We start from the raw sequence: 16,442 nt of genomic DNA, 5'->3' as shown, positions 1-16,442 counted from the left end.
TTGGCTTTAGCAGACACCACAAGATTAAACTGTCAGCCTTTGTTCAAAAGAGCACTAAGTCTGGATGAAAGAGATGTGTATGCACAGTGGCTGCACTGAGTAACATGAGAAAAACTGAAATTATTTCTTCAGAAAGCCAAACTGGATGCCAGTTTCGCATTTTAACTCATAAGTTTACTCTGAAACTTCTCAGTTATGGTAAGTAAAGAATGATTTAACACAATTTAGGAGTGTTTAAATAACAAAAAATGAGGGAGACAAAAATGCTCAGACAAATTTATTTTATTATTCTCACTGTTTAAAAAATAAAATTAGCCAAAGTTGGCACAGCTTCCACTACACAGCAAAAGAAAGTTTCTTTTTTCTTAAATAAATTTTGGGCCAGGGAAAACAATCCCATGATAATATTACATGCCATTCTCTTGAAAACAAGGTAAATAGGTTTTTTTTTCCCCTGAATATGCATTCAACTCAAACCTAAAAATATTTTAGACCAATAAAGTTACTTTACTGAATTAATGTGCAGCAAAAAAGCAATCAAAGAAAATATGTAAACAATTTATGTCTGGAAGTAAGAAGTTTGTTTCATGATAATTCATCATCTTTTTCTCTAATTCAGCTTTCTAATATTTTTCCATCAACTTCTCTAAGGGCTAAGTTCCACATGGAGAAATTCATAAGATTCTTGAGATCAAGAAGTGCAACACTTGCAGTTCCTTGTCAGTTGGCATCTTGTTCTGCAGCAGGAGAGACTGATGAAGGGATCCCCAGATGTCTCAAACAATTTGACTTTTGTCACCACCATCTTCTCCCCAGTTAATTGCACCTGTTCCTTCAACTGAAATAACTGGATTCTTACACAGAAGTTTGGATATCTGATTGAGTTTTGCTTGGACGGTGGAAATTCTGTCACCACTGTCATTCTTTAATCTAAAAATATATGCAAACAGAAAATAACCTATGGTGAAAAATTAAGTACTAAGTGTAAAAGGATCTCAGTGTTTTTCAGTATTATACAGTTGTGGAAAAAATAATTCCTTTTCCACTTAAATTCTCGAAACAAGAAAACAAGTACTAAAATAGCAATTCCCAAATAACATATCGAAGAGGTTTTTTAGTCCCAATTCTACAAACATTAATCTAGCCCTAAACATTGCATATCTAAATAGAATACCACTTGCCTCAACTTAAATTTAATGAAAAAATGGGTTCAATCCATCCTACTTCTGGATCTTATTTAAGACCAGACATGTTTAGGAGCATTATACATCCATAAGGCCTCTGACTGACCTAGTACATCATTCCTATGCGTACATGGAGAAACTAGCAAAGCTCATGCTCTAATTCTAAGTTTTGACATTAAGTGACTCAGCCTTAAGTTCTCAGTACCAGAACTTGGTTAATGTGCAAGATTTTTAAAGGGACAGATAGAAGGAAATTCACATTTTTTGCTTTTAGTAGAAGATAAAGCAGTAATGTTTAGCCCTACAGTCTTTGCTTCCTCTCGCATAGGATGAGAAAATGTTTTTTGGCATCAGTAAGAATCAAATGTACAATTGTCTTTAATTTTAACAGAAAAAGACAATGGACCCAACCTAGACACAGTTAAAATGGCCAACACCTCTTATTTACAAACTGTTTCCAGAATATTCATATAGGCAGATGTCAAAAAGACTGATGTATTTCAACTCAAGGAAAAAGAGGGGAAATTCTAAACACAGTAAATTGTACTTCTAATAAATTAGACAGAATCATGACAAGTTTTCCTCACATCTTGCTGAAGCATTGTCTCTTTTTTAGCAGAAAAATATTCACTCTTTGGGCTAGAGGGTGTAAAACAGGTCTTAACCTGTTTTACCCATAACACCATTAACCCTGTTTTAACCCATAACACCATTCCTCTGCAGTACAGAAAGTCTATTACAAAAATGCCATACCTCTGTAACAATTCCTGCAGCAATAGTGGAACCACTGTAGCGTAACATAAATCTCCCCAGCTCTTTAAAATCTTTGTATAACTCTAGAGCAACAGGTCTTTGAGTCTGTAGTTCTATTAGAGCATTCTGGCCTTTAGCCAAGAACCTGCAGGTAAAAAAGCAGAAAACTCTATTAGAAATGTATGCACAGATAAATGAAGAAAAGAACAATGAATAAACAGGAAAAATCATTTTAGAAAGCCCAGAGTACAATTATCAAACTCGATTACAATTATAACCCAAGCCATGAGACTGAAAACTCATTTGCCTGGAGTATACATTTCAATAAGGCAACTAAGTTTTCTTCAAAAACCTCTTGGCACTCACCACAGCACTTAACAAATTGTTTTGAAGCTAATTATCCCATTAACACCTGTTTTTTCATGTCAAGTGGAAATCAAGTCTTGTTTCAACCCCACAGCTAAAGAGCTTATTCATTACTTTGTAGAAGTTTGCAACAGTTTCAGCCATAAAATTTCTAGAAAAGGATTATTTGGAAAATGTTGTATGTCTCAAAAGGCATTTCTATATTATTTTTAAAATCTTATTTCAAATAACTAGAGGCCTGTTACTGTAGTTGTATGGGAAGATTCCCTAAATTTCTTTCGCACGGACACCTTGTCTAGTCAAGCATGTTTTAGGCAGTTAGCCATCTGCAGAATTATAAAAGGCTTTAACAGTAAAAGAAGAAATACTGTTAAAAAAAAAAAAAAGAGACAGGGAGAAAAAAAATTCCTTTAAATTAAGCCTGCTAATCTAGGATTCATTCCCAGTTATGCAAGTGACCTTAGGCCTAAATCACTGCACTTCTCAGGTGCCCTGCAGTTATCAAGAGGGCAGGAGGTTTTGCAGTTTGCAAAGCACAATGAAATCCAAACATGAAACCAACTAAAACAATAAAAGCATATTCTTATAACATATAATTGATTCATAGAAGAACCTGTTTGATGTACTGTGTATTAAACATCAACCCATTTCTTGAGTAATTATTAACTATTCATAACACTTACTTAGGTTTTTTCTTTGTCACTTCACCAGTACTTTTGTGCAGGACACTCAACAGTCTTGTAATAGTAGCAGGTTCACTTACTGTTTGATAGTGTAAAAGCACCTGAAAATATTTTTTGCAGTTATTAAACATCCTACAATAATCAGTGATCCTAGGTGTTAATAGCTGAAAACAGCAGCTTGCTTTAAGACTGATATTTTTAAAGAAATACTTATAAAACTTCTCACAGGAGTGTGTGCCTCACATCCAGTAACTGTTCCTAGCTCCTAAACTTTGTGATCACAACCGATATGACACAAAGGCCATAATTTATGTCATCATAACACATTTTTCATCATTAAGTGTTTTGCTTCTGCCACCTCAGTGCAGTTCTGTAGCATGAACTGGTGTTTTATTTCTTTAAAATTAAAAGCTATCTTACACTTAAGTGCATCATTGTATTTCCACAAGATGTGAGCTTCTAAAGCCTAGCTGTGGTGGAACTCACATTCTCTGAAATGGCTCATGTATTAATGGCTATGTATTAAAAGCTAGTAAGAATATGCATAAACAGCCACAGTGGCCCCTTCTATCCATGTCAAATTACACAAGAATCTGTTTCCTCTGGAGACACAGAACCACTTCTAGACTCTGACTGTATCTCATATTCAGGAGGTCAAACAGAGAGAGGAAAAGCCCTGAACAACCTGCCATGAACACAGTTTTCAAAGGGACTTACAGGAAATCCTTTAGTGATTGGAACCTCAATATTGAAGATGAGAACCCGAGCTCTGAACTGAGTGCAAACTTTAATGGGCTCCTTGGGATCACAAAATACACAGCCCACACTAGAAGAGAGAACAAAAAACAAAAAAATCAAACAAACAGATATCTCTTGACATAGAAGTGTTAAATAATTATCCTTTTCCAGGGCAGTGATTAAGACAAGCAAAGGAAAAGCAGCACCACTTTAATACAAGCAGGGTGGTGGGGGGGGGGTGTAGGTGCGTGGACCTCCAGGAACACTGTATCGAAAGCTGTAACAAAATGCGTTCCTAGACAATGTCTACCTTATTTTGTGTGTATGCATGAAGGGCTCTGTCTAGTTCAGTGAACAATTACCTCCAGTGCTAATCAGTTTCTGAAAATGTCATTGTTTCCTGTGCGTAGATATTTTTAAGAATTAGACTTTCATTCAGAGATTCAGGGTTTCCGTTCAACAGCACAAAATACTGCAGGGTGCCCAAAATTGCAGTACTGCTGCCTGTGGCTCAAGTATTTTCTGGATAATAAGGGGACATCATGATCAGGATTCAAAACCTGAGCTTTCAGCAACACTTATTTCCAAAAAATTCTACTTGGAGTCACAAGAAAGCTGGTGCTTGTTACAAGTTGGTAAGTAGCCTAGACACAGCTTTTTCACAGGGCCTAGTTTTAGCCATCTGAAATGAAAGGAAAATTAATCCCACACAGGAAAACATGACGGAAGAGAAAAAACAGCATGATTAAACATATACATCAAATTTCATCAATATCAAGAGGACTTCAAAATTCATAGCTTTTTTGACAGCCCTAACATGTCTCCAAAAGATGAAGACATCAACCTAACAAATTGACTCAAGACTTCATTCAACAACTAGAACAAGACTTCCCTCAACCTTTCACCACTGAGAATCCCAACCCACTATGAAATGGCAACACAGAATACCTGTACTTTTCCCTTAAATCAGAGGTTAGATTTGAAAAACTATCAATGCAAGGAGATTTTCCAAGAGTAGCTTGAAAGTTTGCTGTCTGAAGTCCAACTGAAATGTAAAAAACGTGAACAAATTGTAGATCCAATTACCTGGCCTGAACAACAACTGACACTTAAAAAAGCTTGAGGCTAATGCTTAGCATGAATCCCACAGACTGGAGAAGACACAAAGAGATTTGCTGCACCTCACTATTAGAGCACCCCTTAGCAAAACATTTAGGAAAATAAATCTTACAAGTAGCTAAATGTGTTGAATAAACAGGTTCCATCAATTCCACTTGTACAGATTTACTTTTTAGTACAAAATGACAGTTGTTTGCATGCGTACTGCCAGAATGATTGATAATTTGAGAAGTTCTTGAAAAATTTTCTGGTTTATTTACCAGGTTTACCAAAATTTTCTGGTTTATTACGGGTTGAATTTATCTGGCAATTAAAATGTCCAAGGGGTAGTCTAAAAGAAAGGGGCTCAGAAGGTTACTGGTGTCAGCACTAGGGCAAAGGATGAAAACTGACAGTATCCTTCTGAGGCTGCCGTTGCACATGCAGCAGATGTTTCCAACGTTTGTACATGCAAGCCAGGTGATATGCATCACTTTGGTTTTAAATATCCTGGTAGCCACATCATTCTTCAAGTAAACCGCTGTACTATAGGCCAGTGTAATAGTTATACAGCTTTTCATTAAAAACAAACCGTTACTTAGACTGAAACCCAGCTTTGCTCACTTGATTTTGATGATATCCATGCCGGTCAAAGTGAGACTAACGTGATCTCCTGCTGCAGCCCAATCAACTGGTTCATCGTGCAGTGTGATTCCTGGAAATGAGTAAGAACAGAACCTCACAGTGAAGTACCTAGGTTCTGAGCTACAAACAAACAGCTCTGTTTGGGCCATTTGTGCTTCATCAACCATTACTCATCAATTTTCAGTATGAATGGGTTGAGAGTAAAAGCTTTTTAACTGAGAAGCCTGAGGAAGCCTTTCCTTCCCCTTGGTGAGGATTCACTATTCTCTCTCACCGCACCCTGCACCATAACATGGCCTTATTCGAGCCAGAGGAGGGGACCTGGCCCTTGTCAGCAGCACAGATGACGCAATCCTGAAAATGCTGCACTACTAATATCTCCATATCTGCCCCACCCATCCTTTGAGGCACACGCACACCCTAGACCGCATCTTTCATATACTTTAATGGTACTGTGTCAACTTTCATTTACCTTGAGTGGGTTTGCTGACTCTTTCATAAAAAAGTGTAACTGAAGCCTTCCGTTCGCGACATTGTGTCTGTCAGAAAGCACCTTTACAAGCAATTTAATTCTGGTTTTATGTATTTTAATTTCTTTAAAACACAACTTGCCTGATGGGTGAGGGCAAGACTAATTAGCTCTGACTGAACATCCTGAGGTTTCTGGTGGGCACCAAGAGAGAAAGAAAAAAACCTGGATTTTTAGAAATACTACATATATTTATAGGATCTAGTTCTATTTTGCTGCAGATTGTACCTCTTGACTTGCAGATTTGTTCCCAAAACCACTTGCCAAAAACATGCCAAAAAGCATGATTCAACTATAATCATGTTAAGTACCATTTTTTAAGCAGTGCTGATAATTATTGATATATCTGTCATCACCACAGAATGAAAGAAGTTCAGCCTCTTGAAATGAACAACTTGAATCCTAATGCGCACATTGCCGTAAGTAAATACTGTATGCTAAATTAAATTATTACTTCTTTACATTGAATATAAATAGTAAATACTTAATGAACTTATATGCCCAACCTTCATTTGCATTTCAGTCATAGGAGAGGCAGCACAAAAAAACCATAGAATCGTGCTGCAGGAGATACTCAGACAAAATACATCTGTTTCCATGGTACTTCCTCCACTCTCCACACAGAGGAGTGACTACAGTGGTCTGCTACCTAAATTCATCCACATTATTGTAACATTCCTGTGCATGTGACTAATGTGCATAGAACTGTGTAAGTTGATAGACTGAAGAGCTTCCCAAATTAGCACTGAACAAGCTGGGTTTGACAGACAACTAAACCAACACATTGCTGTATTCAGGCTAAATACTTAGATACATAAACCTATTCAGATCTCAAGGACTCAATTTTTTATTCACTGGCCAATGTAGGAAAATCATAATTTTATCTTTCTATTTGCATATGAAGCAAAACCAACTCTGCAGTACAAAGACAGCAAGCTTTATCAGGAAACAGCTAAGCACTTAATGTCTAGCTATTTCTTTCCAGAAATCAAATACATTGAAATTTAAATCCAATTTTCTTCTATTTGCTAGTTGTTCAAGACAACTATATCCTGAAAATTTGATACTATGAAAGGATCAGTGACAAATCTTACAACATCAAACAGGAGGGATGACTTTATTCTCAAGCTTTTTCACAACTAATTCATAAGATTAAATTCTAAAGGTTGTTCAACATCCTCACACTTCCTAACAGAAGAAACACTCCACAGTAAAGCAGAATACTAATGATTCCTGTACTGAATATCTTTACAGACATTGCTGAAACTCAAATGCTTTTACAGGCTCTTCATAAAACCATGTCAAAAGCCACAGGGCTACAACATTTGGATTATCTGATACAGTAAAAAAAAAAAAAAAAGCAAGATTTCACATACTCTTCACAGACATATTTATACAGACACAGTCACATCTAAAGAAATTCGTTTTATGCTTTCACAATTTATGTTTGACAGTTAGTATCAGTTTGACAGTCTGTTACCATTTCAGTAACTGTTTCTAGCCCAGTATTGACCTGAAAGTAAACACGTTTCTGAAGACTGTACCTTTTGCAGTGCAAGTTTCATTGGGAGGCATTGCCAGAAGTCGCTCTCCAACCTGAATATAGCCTGCTTCTATTTTACCAGTCACACAAAATCCTGAACCTTGGTCTGTAATAAACACAGTAACAATTTCAAAAAACTTCATAATACAGTCAGTTTCCTATCAGAAATTAGTCCTTCACCAATGCATAGACAAGTTTTCAATATAATGAAGATTTTTTCCCTTCTCAGCAGTGTTCAGTACTTGCAAGTTAGCCAGCTGTGCATCATAATGAAAATGAAACATTAAATTCAAAACCTCTAGATCTTATGTTTTTCAGAACTAAGGAAGAAATAGTCTTCTTTAAGCAAATGTAGGTACCTAAAGAAATATTTTTTAGTTTTTTCAGTATTAGACCATAAAGAAATATTTTTTAGTTTTTTCAGTATTAGACCAAGTCCCTTAGTTTCTAGCAATATTATTTAATTCAGCACTTTCTCACTATAATTACAGATAAAAGGAATATGACAGACCTCTCATAATAATTCTCATGCATACAGGCGCAAATTCCTATGCCATTTTACTGTTTAACTGAGTCAGAATCCTACATACTCTGTCTGCATATTACTTTTACTCCTGGAAAAGTGAAAGAATGATTCAGTACTATTTAATATGAGAAACTATTATAACTGGAGATGACTAAGTATTTCTGAATAAAAGATCTGCAAAGTTTTCATCTTCAATGTCCTAAGAGCCTGTTCATCATTTGAATGATATGCCAGTTACTTTCCAAAGATATGCTACACATGGACATTTATGCACATACACCTTAACAAATGCCTCATCTTCTTAGCATGTGTATGCAGGTGTGTTTAAAAAACAACTCTCTGAACTGATTCTACAATGACATTTTAAGTATCCACACAAACAACAAATAATCTTTTGCTGAACATCAGAATTCAGTGATATAAGCAAGCATCTTAGTATTTTGTGTCTCACATTAAATTAAAAGCTGAACGTAGAGCTGAATTTAAAAGAACAAGTTGATCTTCAATCTTGAGGTCACTTAGTAGTAACTTGCTCTTTGCGTTCACCACAGATACTGATGAATGCTTCTGTTTAGTGAACGCTTCCAACTTTCTGTCTGGAAAAATATTACCAGTATGACTGCACGCTGGTTTTCCTCTATTCATTCCAGCAAATGAGATGAAACACGGACAATTAACAGATGACATCAAATGTCAAACTGAAAACTGTCAAAGCTGATATTGGGTAGAAAAAGAATACCCAAGTCACGTTACAGACACCACCTCAGTACAGGACACAAAACAACCTGAAGCTGGCTTTGCAAGCACTTGTGGCAACCAGAAATGTGACCTGATTCCAGGTTCTCAGCCACTTCCAAGCACAATTGAGAACCATTTATCTTTTGTTCACATCATCACCAGGTTTGCCTTGGTAAACCAATGTGGTCTTTGAAGCTTCACCAACTCCCATGCTGACTGCTTCCTGAAAAGTGTCAAGTTCCTTCAGTTCCCCCTGATATCAGTGCAAGTGCAAAATGGACAGTGGGAGACAGAACCAGGGCATAAAAAACGGCCCAATTTCTGTGAGTCATGGTATTTGGGTTCTGCCAGGACATGCTCTTTGTACTCACGATTTGGTTGGTGGACAAGGCATTTTAGGGTTAGATCAGTCATACCCTAGACAGAATTATAATATGGTAAGTGGGGACTGATGCAGCACCAAAGGGATTTATTCACTCAGGGATCTCTCAGATCAAGAGACAGCCTGGAGAGAATGAATATTAGGAGGACTGTGGAGGATAACATCTAAAAGCTGGCTGAGGCAGGTGAAACATATGTGAGCAGCCTTAACAGAGAAAGGGGTTTTCCAAACTATGTAGGAGTACACAGCACTCTCACTTTTTACACACTTCTATGGACAGCTCCTCCTGAGCACGCACTGGTACTGGAACTGAGCTGAGAGCAACTGCTGCTTCATGTACTTGTATCTGCAGCTACTTCCTCTGGTGGCATCAAAGCTGATTAAGTTTTGAGATCATAACATAAGAAAAAATAGTCTAAAAAACACCTAAAAGACCACATTTAGTGATAAGCCCTCTATATGTAAATTGTGTCCCTTCCAAAGTCATATTTTTTGCATACTTTAGCAAAGTAGATGTAGTCAAAATTGCTCATTTTGGAAAGCTTTTCTCAATCCAAAAATGATTATTGCAGCTGAAAAGCTGTGATATATTATTTTGAAAGATATCAATAATCCTAACACGCTTTCCCACAGCTCATGAAATTAAAGAGGAAAAAATAAACACAGAGATGGCATAGATGACAAAACCAATGATATCACACTAGGGTAATTTCCCATGCAACTCTTCAATATTTAGTATTATGGCTTCAGTTAAATCAGCTAATTAAGGCTATGCACAATATCTAGTGTTTTCTCAAAGACCCACATGAAAATTGCACAAACCTGGTATTTCCAGGTTTGTACTACTTACAATCAGTATTTCAATCTGATTTTTTTTGTACTTCCCCTATAAACATCCTAAATAGAAAGCAAAATTTCTTAAAATATGAATTTCAATAATAATATTTTATTACAAATATTTACAACAGTTCAAATCATGCTGTCATTTGGTTTGCAACATTTCTCAAGGGACCTACAGAATGTTTCAAATGGGCTGAGTCTAGAAGCCTTATTTCTAAGTTATCTGCAATTGTAAATGACTAAATGGAAAAAAAATCAAGTTTACCATGAAAACCTTACAGGCTCAAGACACTCTATTTCCACCAGACAATCAAAGTAAGAACTGGTTATAGTTCTTGCTGTTCCTATCTTTATTAATGCTAGAGAATAGCTCACTGCCTTAAATCCTTGGCTGGTTGTAACAGTCTCACCACCATCACTATCTTTTTCCACCTCACCTGCCCAAATTTTTGTAAAAAGATTAGGAATATATCATTATTCACAACTACAACAATGAATGGAAAAGGAACAAGACAAACTTGTTTAAAATCTAGGACTGGAAAGCAAAAGAGCCCAAAGCCACATTCAAACAAAGTTCAAGAAATATTGATTTAGTCCAGCAGAACCAGTTTGGGAAAGTCCCACATTCTGTCCCACAGAACCATGAACTCATTTCACAGACAAATAATTGGTCATACAGATTAACTTCTTTAATTTAATTTCCAGGGTGTTTCACCTTCAGCAGTACTATTTAAAATTTGGCAAGGAATAGAACTTGAAATGTCCTACTCTGGTCTAGGACTACACATGAAGTTCCAACTTTAAGTCTTATTTTGACAGCATTTTTAACACTTGTGTTAAATATTGGGAAAATTATGGTAAAAACACTATAAAAACAACCAACCTTTAAAAACATCAGCAACACACAGTCTAAATGGTTTATCCACTGATCTCTGTGGTGGCTTGAAAGAATCTGCAAATAAATTGATAAGATATTTTAAAATGTCAGTATGTAATAACTCTCAGCAACTTCTCCATTAGAGAAATTAATTATGTTGCATTTCATTGAGTTTGTCTCACATTTTACCCAAAATACAAGTTTTAACACACACAGGACTAAGAGGTATTATTTTAAATGAGGAAAGTTGCACTTACCAATTTGCTCCAACAAACACTTTCCTTTATACCATTGTGTGAGGTCATTTGACTGACCCCTTGTGACTAGATTTTCTCCACCAAGGCCACTTGTTGGGATATAAGCCACATCTGATTCCTAATAAAGAAAACAAACAGATGTGAAGCATACATTAACAATAGGATCTCCTAGCAGAAGTGAGAGGTGCATTTTTTCAATGTTATGCATCTAAACTTTAAAAGAATAGTTGTCACATTTGTATTTCCCCTGGAGAAGGCAGGTTACTCATGGATCCATTTCCGTTTTGGTTACCTTTTGCCTGATCACTCTGCTCCAACAAAGAGTTGGAGATAATTAAATATGATAGTATATCAATGCTGACAAAACTGAGTTCAGGTAATAAACTCCTCCATGTTTGACAGGAAAACTTTGGTTTGAATTGCTGCTTTATGCATAGGGATTGCAGGAAAACCAGCCAGTCCAAATGAATAGTAGCTGGAACTCAGAAAACACGAGAGGACGGTTCTCATGAGCTCATAATCCACACTGATACCTGCTCCAGTATAAAACTCTCTAATGTCATTCATGTAATCCTGAACATTAAGATAGACAATTCTTGGTCTCTTCTGCTTTGTAGCCAACAATCCCAAGAAACTACAAGTGATCTGAGTACCCCAAAGATTCAATAGACCTAAACAAAGATGACACAAAGAGTATTAAAGAACTGACTACCCTTATGCAAAACTCAGTATCACTCTACCAGGAAGAAAAGGCATCTGCTACATTATGTGCACATAGCAGTGGCAGGAAAGTGACACAAAATAACCTGACTGTAGGAAAAGTTCATCCCACCCAAATGTTTGAACAAAGCAACAAAGGCCTCACAAATATATTACCTTAAAGCCAGCTTGCTTAAGAAATTGGCCAAGCTTACTTGTAATTTCCTGAAATCTTTCCTGTTGCCAATTGACCTAAAATAAAGCACAGATTATAATATGAAATTATAGATTTTTAACCATGACTTGAACATACAGCTGCATGTCATCAATTCTGTAGTAGAAACAGATGTGGATTTATAAACATGAGATTTCCAGGTGCATTCATACTTGAATATATAAGAGCATACACATTAGCAATTACTGATCACAAACACCACTAAAATTGCAAGCCCTTTTAATTTCAACAGCTACTTTTTTTTACGTTTACACAAAATTCAGGTTCAGTAAGATATATTCATTACAGGAGTAACTTAAAATGTAAATAGTAATCTTTAATATACTTTACACATTTAAATAAAACTACTGAGGTCTTGACCTAAATGACCCCAAGATGATCTTACAGATTCCACTGAGATTAATTGTTGTGAGATTTCCACAAATACAAAAGGGACCGCTGCTCATTTTAGCACCAAACTTAATCTTCTGCGTACTTTGAAAATACACCCATAAATAAAAAAAAATGGCATTGTAAAGTCTAAACATAAGGGACAGAGCTGGAAAGGAAAGAAACAATGTTTTATTATGAGTTTCACAATACTGATTCTTAAACTTAATATCTAGAAATCTAGACAGATGCCCTTCACTTAAATGAAGAAACTAAATGTGTACCTGGTCCATTTTATTGACTGCAACAGCCAACTGTGTCACTCCAAGAGAGCGCACTAATAATCCATGTTCTCGAGTCTGTCCACCTGTCTCAAACCCTGCCTCAAACTCTCCTCTGCTGGCATCCACAACCAGAATTGCCACATCAGCCTACAATATAAAGAAAGAAAGAAAAAAAAAGTGGTTAAGAGGTGGAAATAATCTGGGTAAATACCTAAATCAGTAACATTTCACAAAAAATGTCTTTACACAGATGGAATTCTGATGTGCTCCAAATGTAATTGAAACTGCTCAGTCCCATCTGTATCATACCCACTTTGGTGAGATTATGGCATTATGTCATCTTATGTCACAAACCAGCACCTCCTGGTTAAACACAGGACAATTGCTGGTTTGGGGAACCTGTCCCCTTCAATCTACCCACTGTGGATGCTGCACAGGTCTGAACAAAAGCAGCCTATGACCAGAAGCTTTAGAACAATGTATGAGCACTATGTCCAATTCTCTCTGCTTCAGTCTGTACACTGTTGTCTTAGTGAGAAGCTGCAAAAATTACAAACAAATCACTACATTATACAACTGGGACAACCAGTTGTACTGTACTGTTGACTGTACGCTAGACGGGAATGCTTCAGAGTCCACTCAACACACCGGAGCATGGCAAAATCACAAGGTGGCAAAAATGAAGTAGCCTATTTTATCACCTAGACAAACCCTCTGCCAAAGCATTAAGAGCAAACAGTCTACAGCGCTGCACAAAAGTCAGCATGTAAGCACTGGGAAAAGCACAGATCTTGCTGTTAGCCTAAAATGCTGCTAATATTTTTTGTACTTTTCCTGCTTTGGTAAGCAATTGCCAGTCAGATCATCATCATGTACAAAGCAACAGCAACAGATGTGAACAACAAAGGTACTGGTGGTCAACAGGTAGGTGTAAGACAATGTCAGAGGACTGAGGAGATGGACATCATGGAAAGAGAGAAGAAAAACTGTTACATTTTCCCTTTCCTTAAATGTTTATGCTTCAGAATTCCAGGAAAAGAAAGACTCCTGATTCTGAACTTCCCTGGCCTCATTCTAGGCATGAAATCCCCAGAGCTCAGAGACAGCAGGAGTGTGAGAACAGGAAAAGGGTAACTGATGAATTTCCTCAGAGCTCCCAGCCTCAGAAGTGCATTGCAGTGAACTTCTCCTCAAAAAAAAAAAAAGAAAAAAAAAAAAAAAAAGACATTCTGCATTTTCTAAATTATAAAAACAGTACCTCAAGGACTTATTGAATGTGTATCAAAGGCCAGATGCTGGTTTTGCATTTTGCATAAGAGTAGTTGGGGGCTCACCTCCTAACAGCATTCTCCACAATAAAAAGATACTAAAGCCATTTTCAGCCATTGCTTCAGCACTAAGCCTACTCTAACAGGCAACAGAAAGTTGAGAAAGTTGCACAGTTTCAGTGATTCCTTAACAGGCTCCAGAACAGACCAGCCCCTCATCACCCTGAGAGCTGGAACACAGAGATACCAAGCTTTATTCAGTCAGACGTGTCTTCTGCTGAACTGATAAAATTGCTGGGGAATTGTAGCTCTTCTCTTAATACTTCTGCCTGTGTTATTTTTCCCAAAAAGAAAAAAAAACCTATTTAAACAACAATTGTAAAAAATAGCACATCTGAGTCAGTATTTTCCACTGCTCTGAAACCAAAGATTCACTTCTAATTTTCAAACTCATAAAACTGCCACAACACGTACTCTGCCATATAGATGGTTTTATAAGAAATACAGTAAAATTTGCAAACTTCTGACTACTCTGCAGCCTAAGTACACAAGGGTCACAAGGTACGAATTCTCACCCAGGCTCTGCTTCAGAGCTAAAGCAGAACTTGGGACAAACCAGTCTTCCTACAGTGCAGTTCTCTATCTAAGATCATACCAGCAGTACTCATCCAAGTACTCAACAAAGATCTTCAGATACAACCCATATTTCAGACAGTTCTGGCACAGACAAAGCAAAAACCTATATGCAGCTTAGCTTTAGGAAAAAAAATTACACGTCTACTCTGGAGAATCAATTTTATTATTTTAAAAAGGGTACCTTTAAGTGAAAAAAAAAAACCAACACTCCTTTTATATAATGTAACCATGTGTTTTTTCCCCCATCTCTGAGGTATTATTTCCACAAATAATAATCTATAGGAAACTGGTAAGTGCCATACTGATTTCAATGGGTAGTGTCCAATGCTACTGACTTCACCTACTGTTCCTAAAACAAGTGGCATGCAGTCTCTGCAAATATCTTCTTGACAAGACAAATGCATGCTGCATAAACTTTGTTATCTGTTTTTCCAACCCCTACAAAATACACTGTAAAACAGAAAAATGTGTTTTGCTTGATCTATAAATCCTTTTTCTTTAAGCTCAACATCACTTAAAATCTTCCCCTACAATGTGACTTTCACAGAACTACTCACTGAGTAGCTATATATCACATCTGAATAGCTTTCAAAGCTCAAACGTGGTTTTATCAAACTGCAACTTACTATTAAATTACTTTCATAATAAAACCTTCCTCCCAAACATTAGCATCAATAAAAAGCAACTGCCTTTAATGTTTAACAAACACATTCTTTTTTAAGTTTAGAAAATGCAAAGACAGGCTAACACCTTCAATGATTCCATTCCATTCCACCTTAGATTTTAAAAGAAAAAAAAACAATTTAAGAAGAAGTTACAAAAAATACTGATACTGGAAAAAGCCTTTTAGACCATCTTTACCTGCGCAGCTCCTGTGATCATATTTGGAATGAAGTCCTTGTGGCCTGGAGCATCCATCAATGTAATTACTTTAGTTGGTGTCTCAAATTTGGTCATACCCACATCCATTGTCACTCCCCTTAAATAAAGCATACATGCAATGCACCATTAAAACTGCTTTAAAACTTCACAGAGAAATAAAGTAAGCTATTAAAAACACAACTATGAAATTATACCCTTCATATCTTTCACTGATTTAGCCTTCACCATAGGGATACCTGTGTGTTGGAAGAGCAGACCTCTAGAGCTGCCTTTTAGTAAATCCAGGTGTGAAGAAAAATACCCAGAATTCCCAGTACTCCCATGCACCCTTAGACTGTGTCCTAACAAGGACAGCGAAAATATGAAAATTGAACTGCATATTTAAGTCTCTACTAATTATACTTTTGATATTTAGTTCCTCAGAAAAATGTAAGAGAAACATAGCTGAGCTAAAAAAAAAAATAAAAATAGGTGGTATAGGACAATAGAGATACAGTTACACATCTGCAAAGAGGCACAGGCAGAACTCCTGATTGCCAAGGAAGGATCACAACACACTTGGACTCAGTTCCAGATCTCGCTACCCTCATGTTCTGCATGACACACAGGATAGGATCCATCTCATGAAATGCAAACACCTACCATGCACATGTCTGCATCTGGGATAGCCACCTGCATCTCCCTTTACAGACAATCAAGACAGACAGGAACTTTCAAGGGACAAAACATCTTGTAGTAGAAGATACTTTCAGTATGCTGCTCCCAATCACCAAAAAATCCCAACAACAAAATAAGACCCCCAAAATCCCAAACATTTACAGATGACTCCAGATTTTTTTTTTAAATAAAAACCTCAGAGCAAAGAGAAAATATAATCAAAAATCAATCAATCAAAAATACCAATTCAGAA

The 16,442-nt window shown here is 36.6% G+C and overlaps 1 protein-coding gene across 2 annotated transcripts in view; it reads right to left on the bottom strand.

Moving 5' to 3' along the window:
• Nucleotides 1-264: 264 nt before the first annotated feature.
• HBS1L (HBS1 like translational GTPase) overlaps nucleotides 265-16,442 on the bottom strand; it is a 59,039-nt gene continuing 42,861 nt past the window's right edge. For both annotated transcript variants that reach the window (XM_005488080.4, XM_074537784.1), the window contains exons 8-18: nucleotides 15,512-15,629; nucleotides 12,747-12,893; nucleotides 12,036-12,110; nucleotides 11,160-11,277; nucleotides 10,909-10,977; nucleotides 7,541-7,645; nucleotides 5,447-5,537; nucleotides 3,704-3,812; nucleotides 2,987-3,087; nucleotides 1,938-2,082; nucleotides 265-930 (exon numbers count right to left, since the gene is read on the bottom strand). In XM_005488080.4, coding sequence (XP_005488137.2) covers nucleotides 919-930; nucleotides 1,938-2,082; nucleotides 2,987-3,087; nucleotides 3,704-3,812; nucleotides 5,447-5,537; nucleotides 7,541-7,645; nucleotides 10,909-10,977; nucleotides 11,160-11,277; nucleotides 12,036-12,110; nucleotides 12,747-12,893; nucleotides 15,512-15,629 — 1,090 coding nt within the window. In that variant the 3' untranslated portion in view covers nucleotides 265-918. The remainder of the gene's footprint in view (nucleotides 931-1,937; nucleotides 2,083-2,986; nucleotides 3,088-3,703; nucleotides 3,813-5,446; nucleotides 5,538-7,540; nucleotides 7,646-10,908; nucleotides 10,978-11,159; nucleotides 11,278-12,035; nucleotides 12,111-12,746; nucleotides 12,894-15,511; nucleotides 15,630-16,442) is intronic.

This window comes from Zonotrichia albicollis, chromosome 3 (genome assembly GCF_047830755.1).
Source record: "Zonotrichia albicollis isolate bZonAlb1 chromosome 3, bZonAlb1.hap1, whole genome shotgun sequence".
In the NCBI taxonomy this organism is placed as follows: domain Eukaryota; kingdom Metazoa; phylum Chordata; class Aves; order Passeriformes; family Passerellidae; genus Zonotrichia; species Zonotrichia albicollis.
This window is presented reverse-complemented; position numbering and strand designations above follow the sequence as displayed.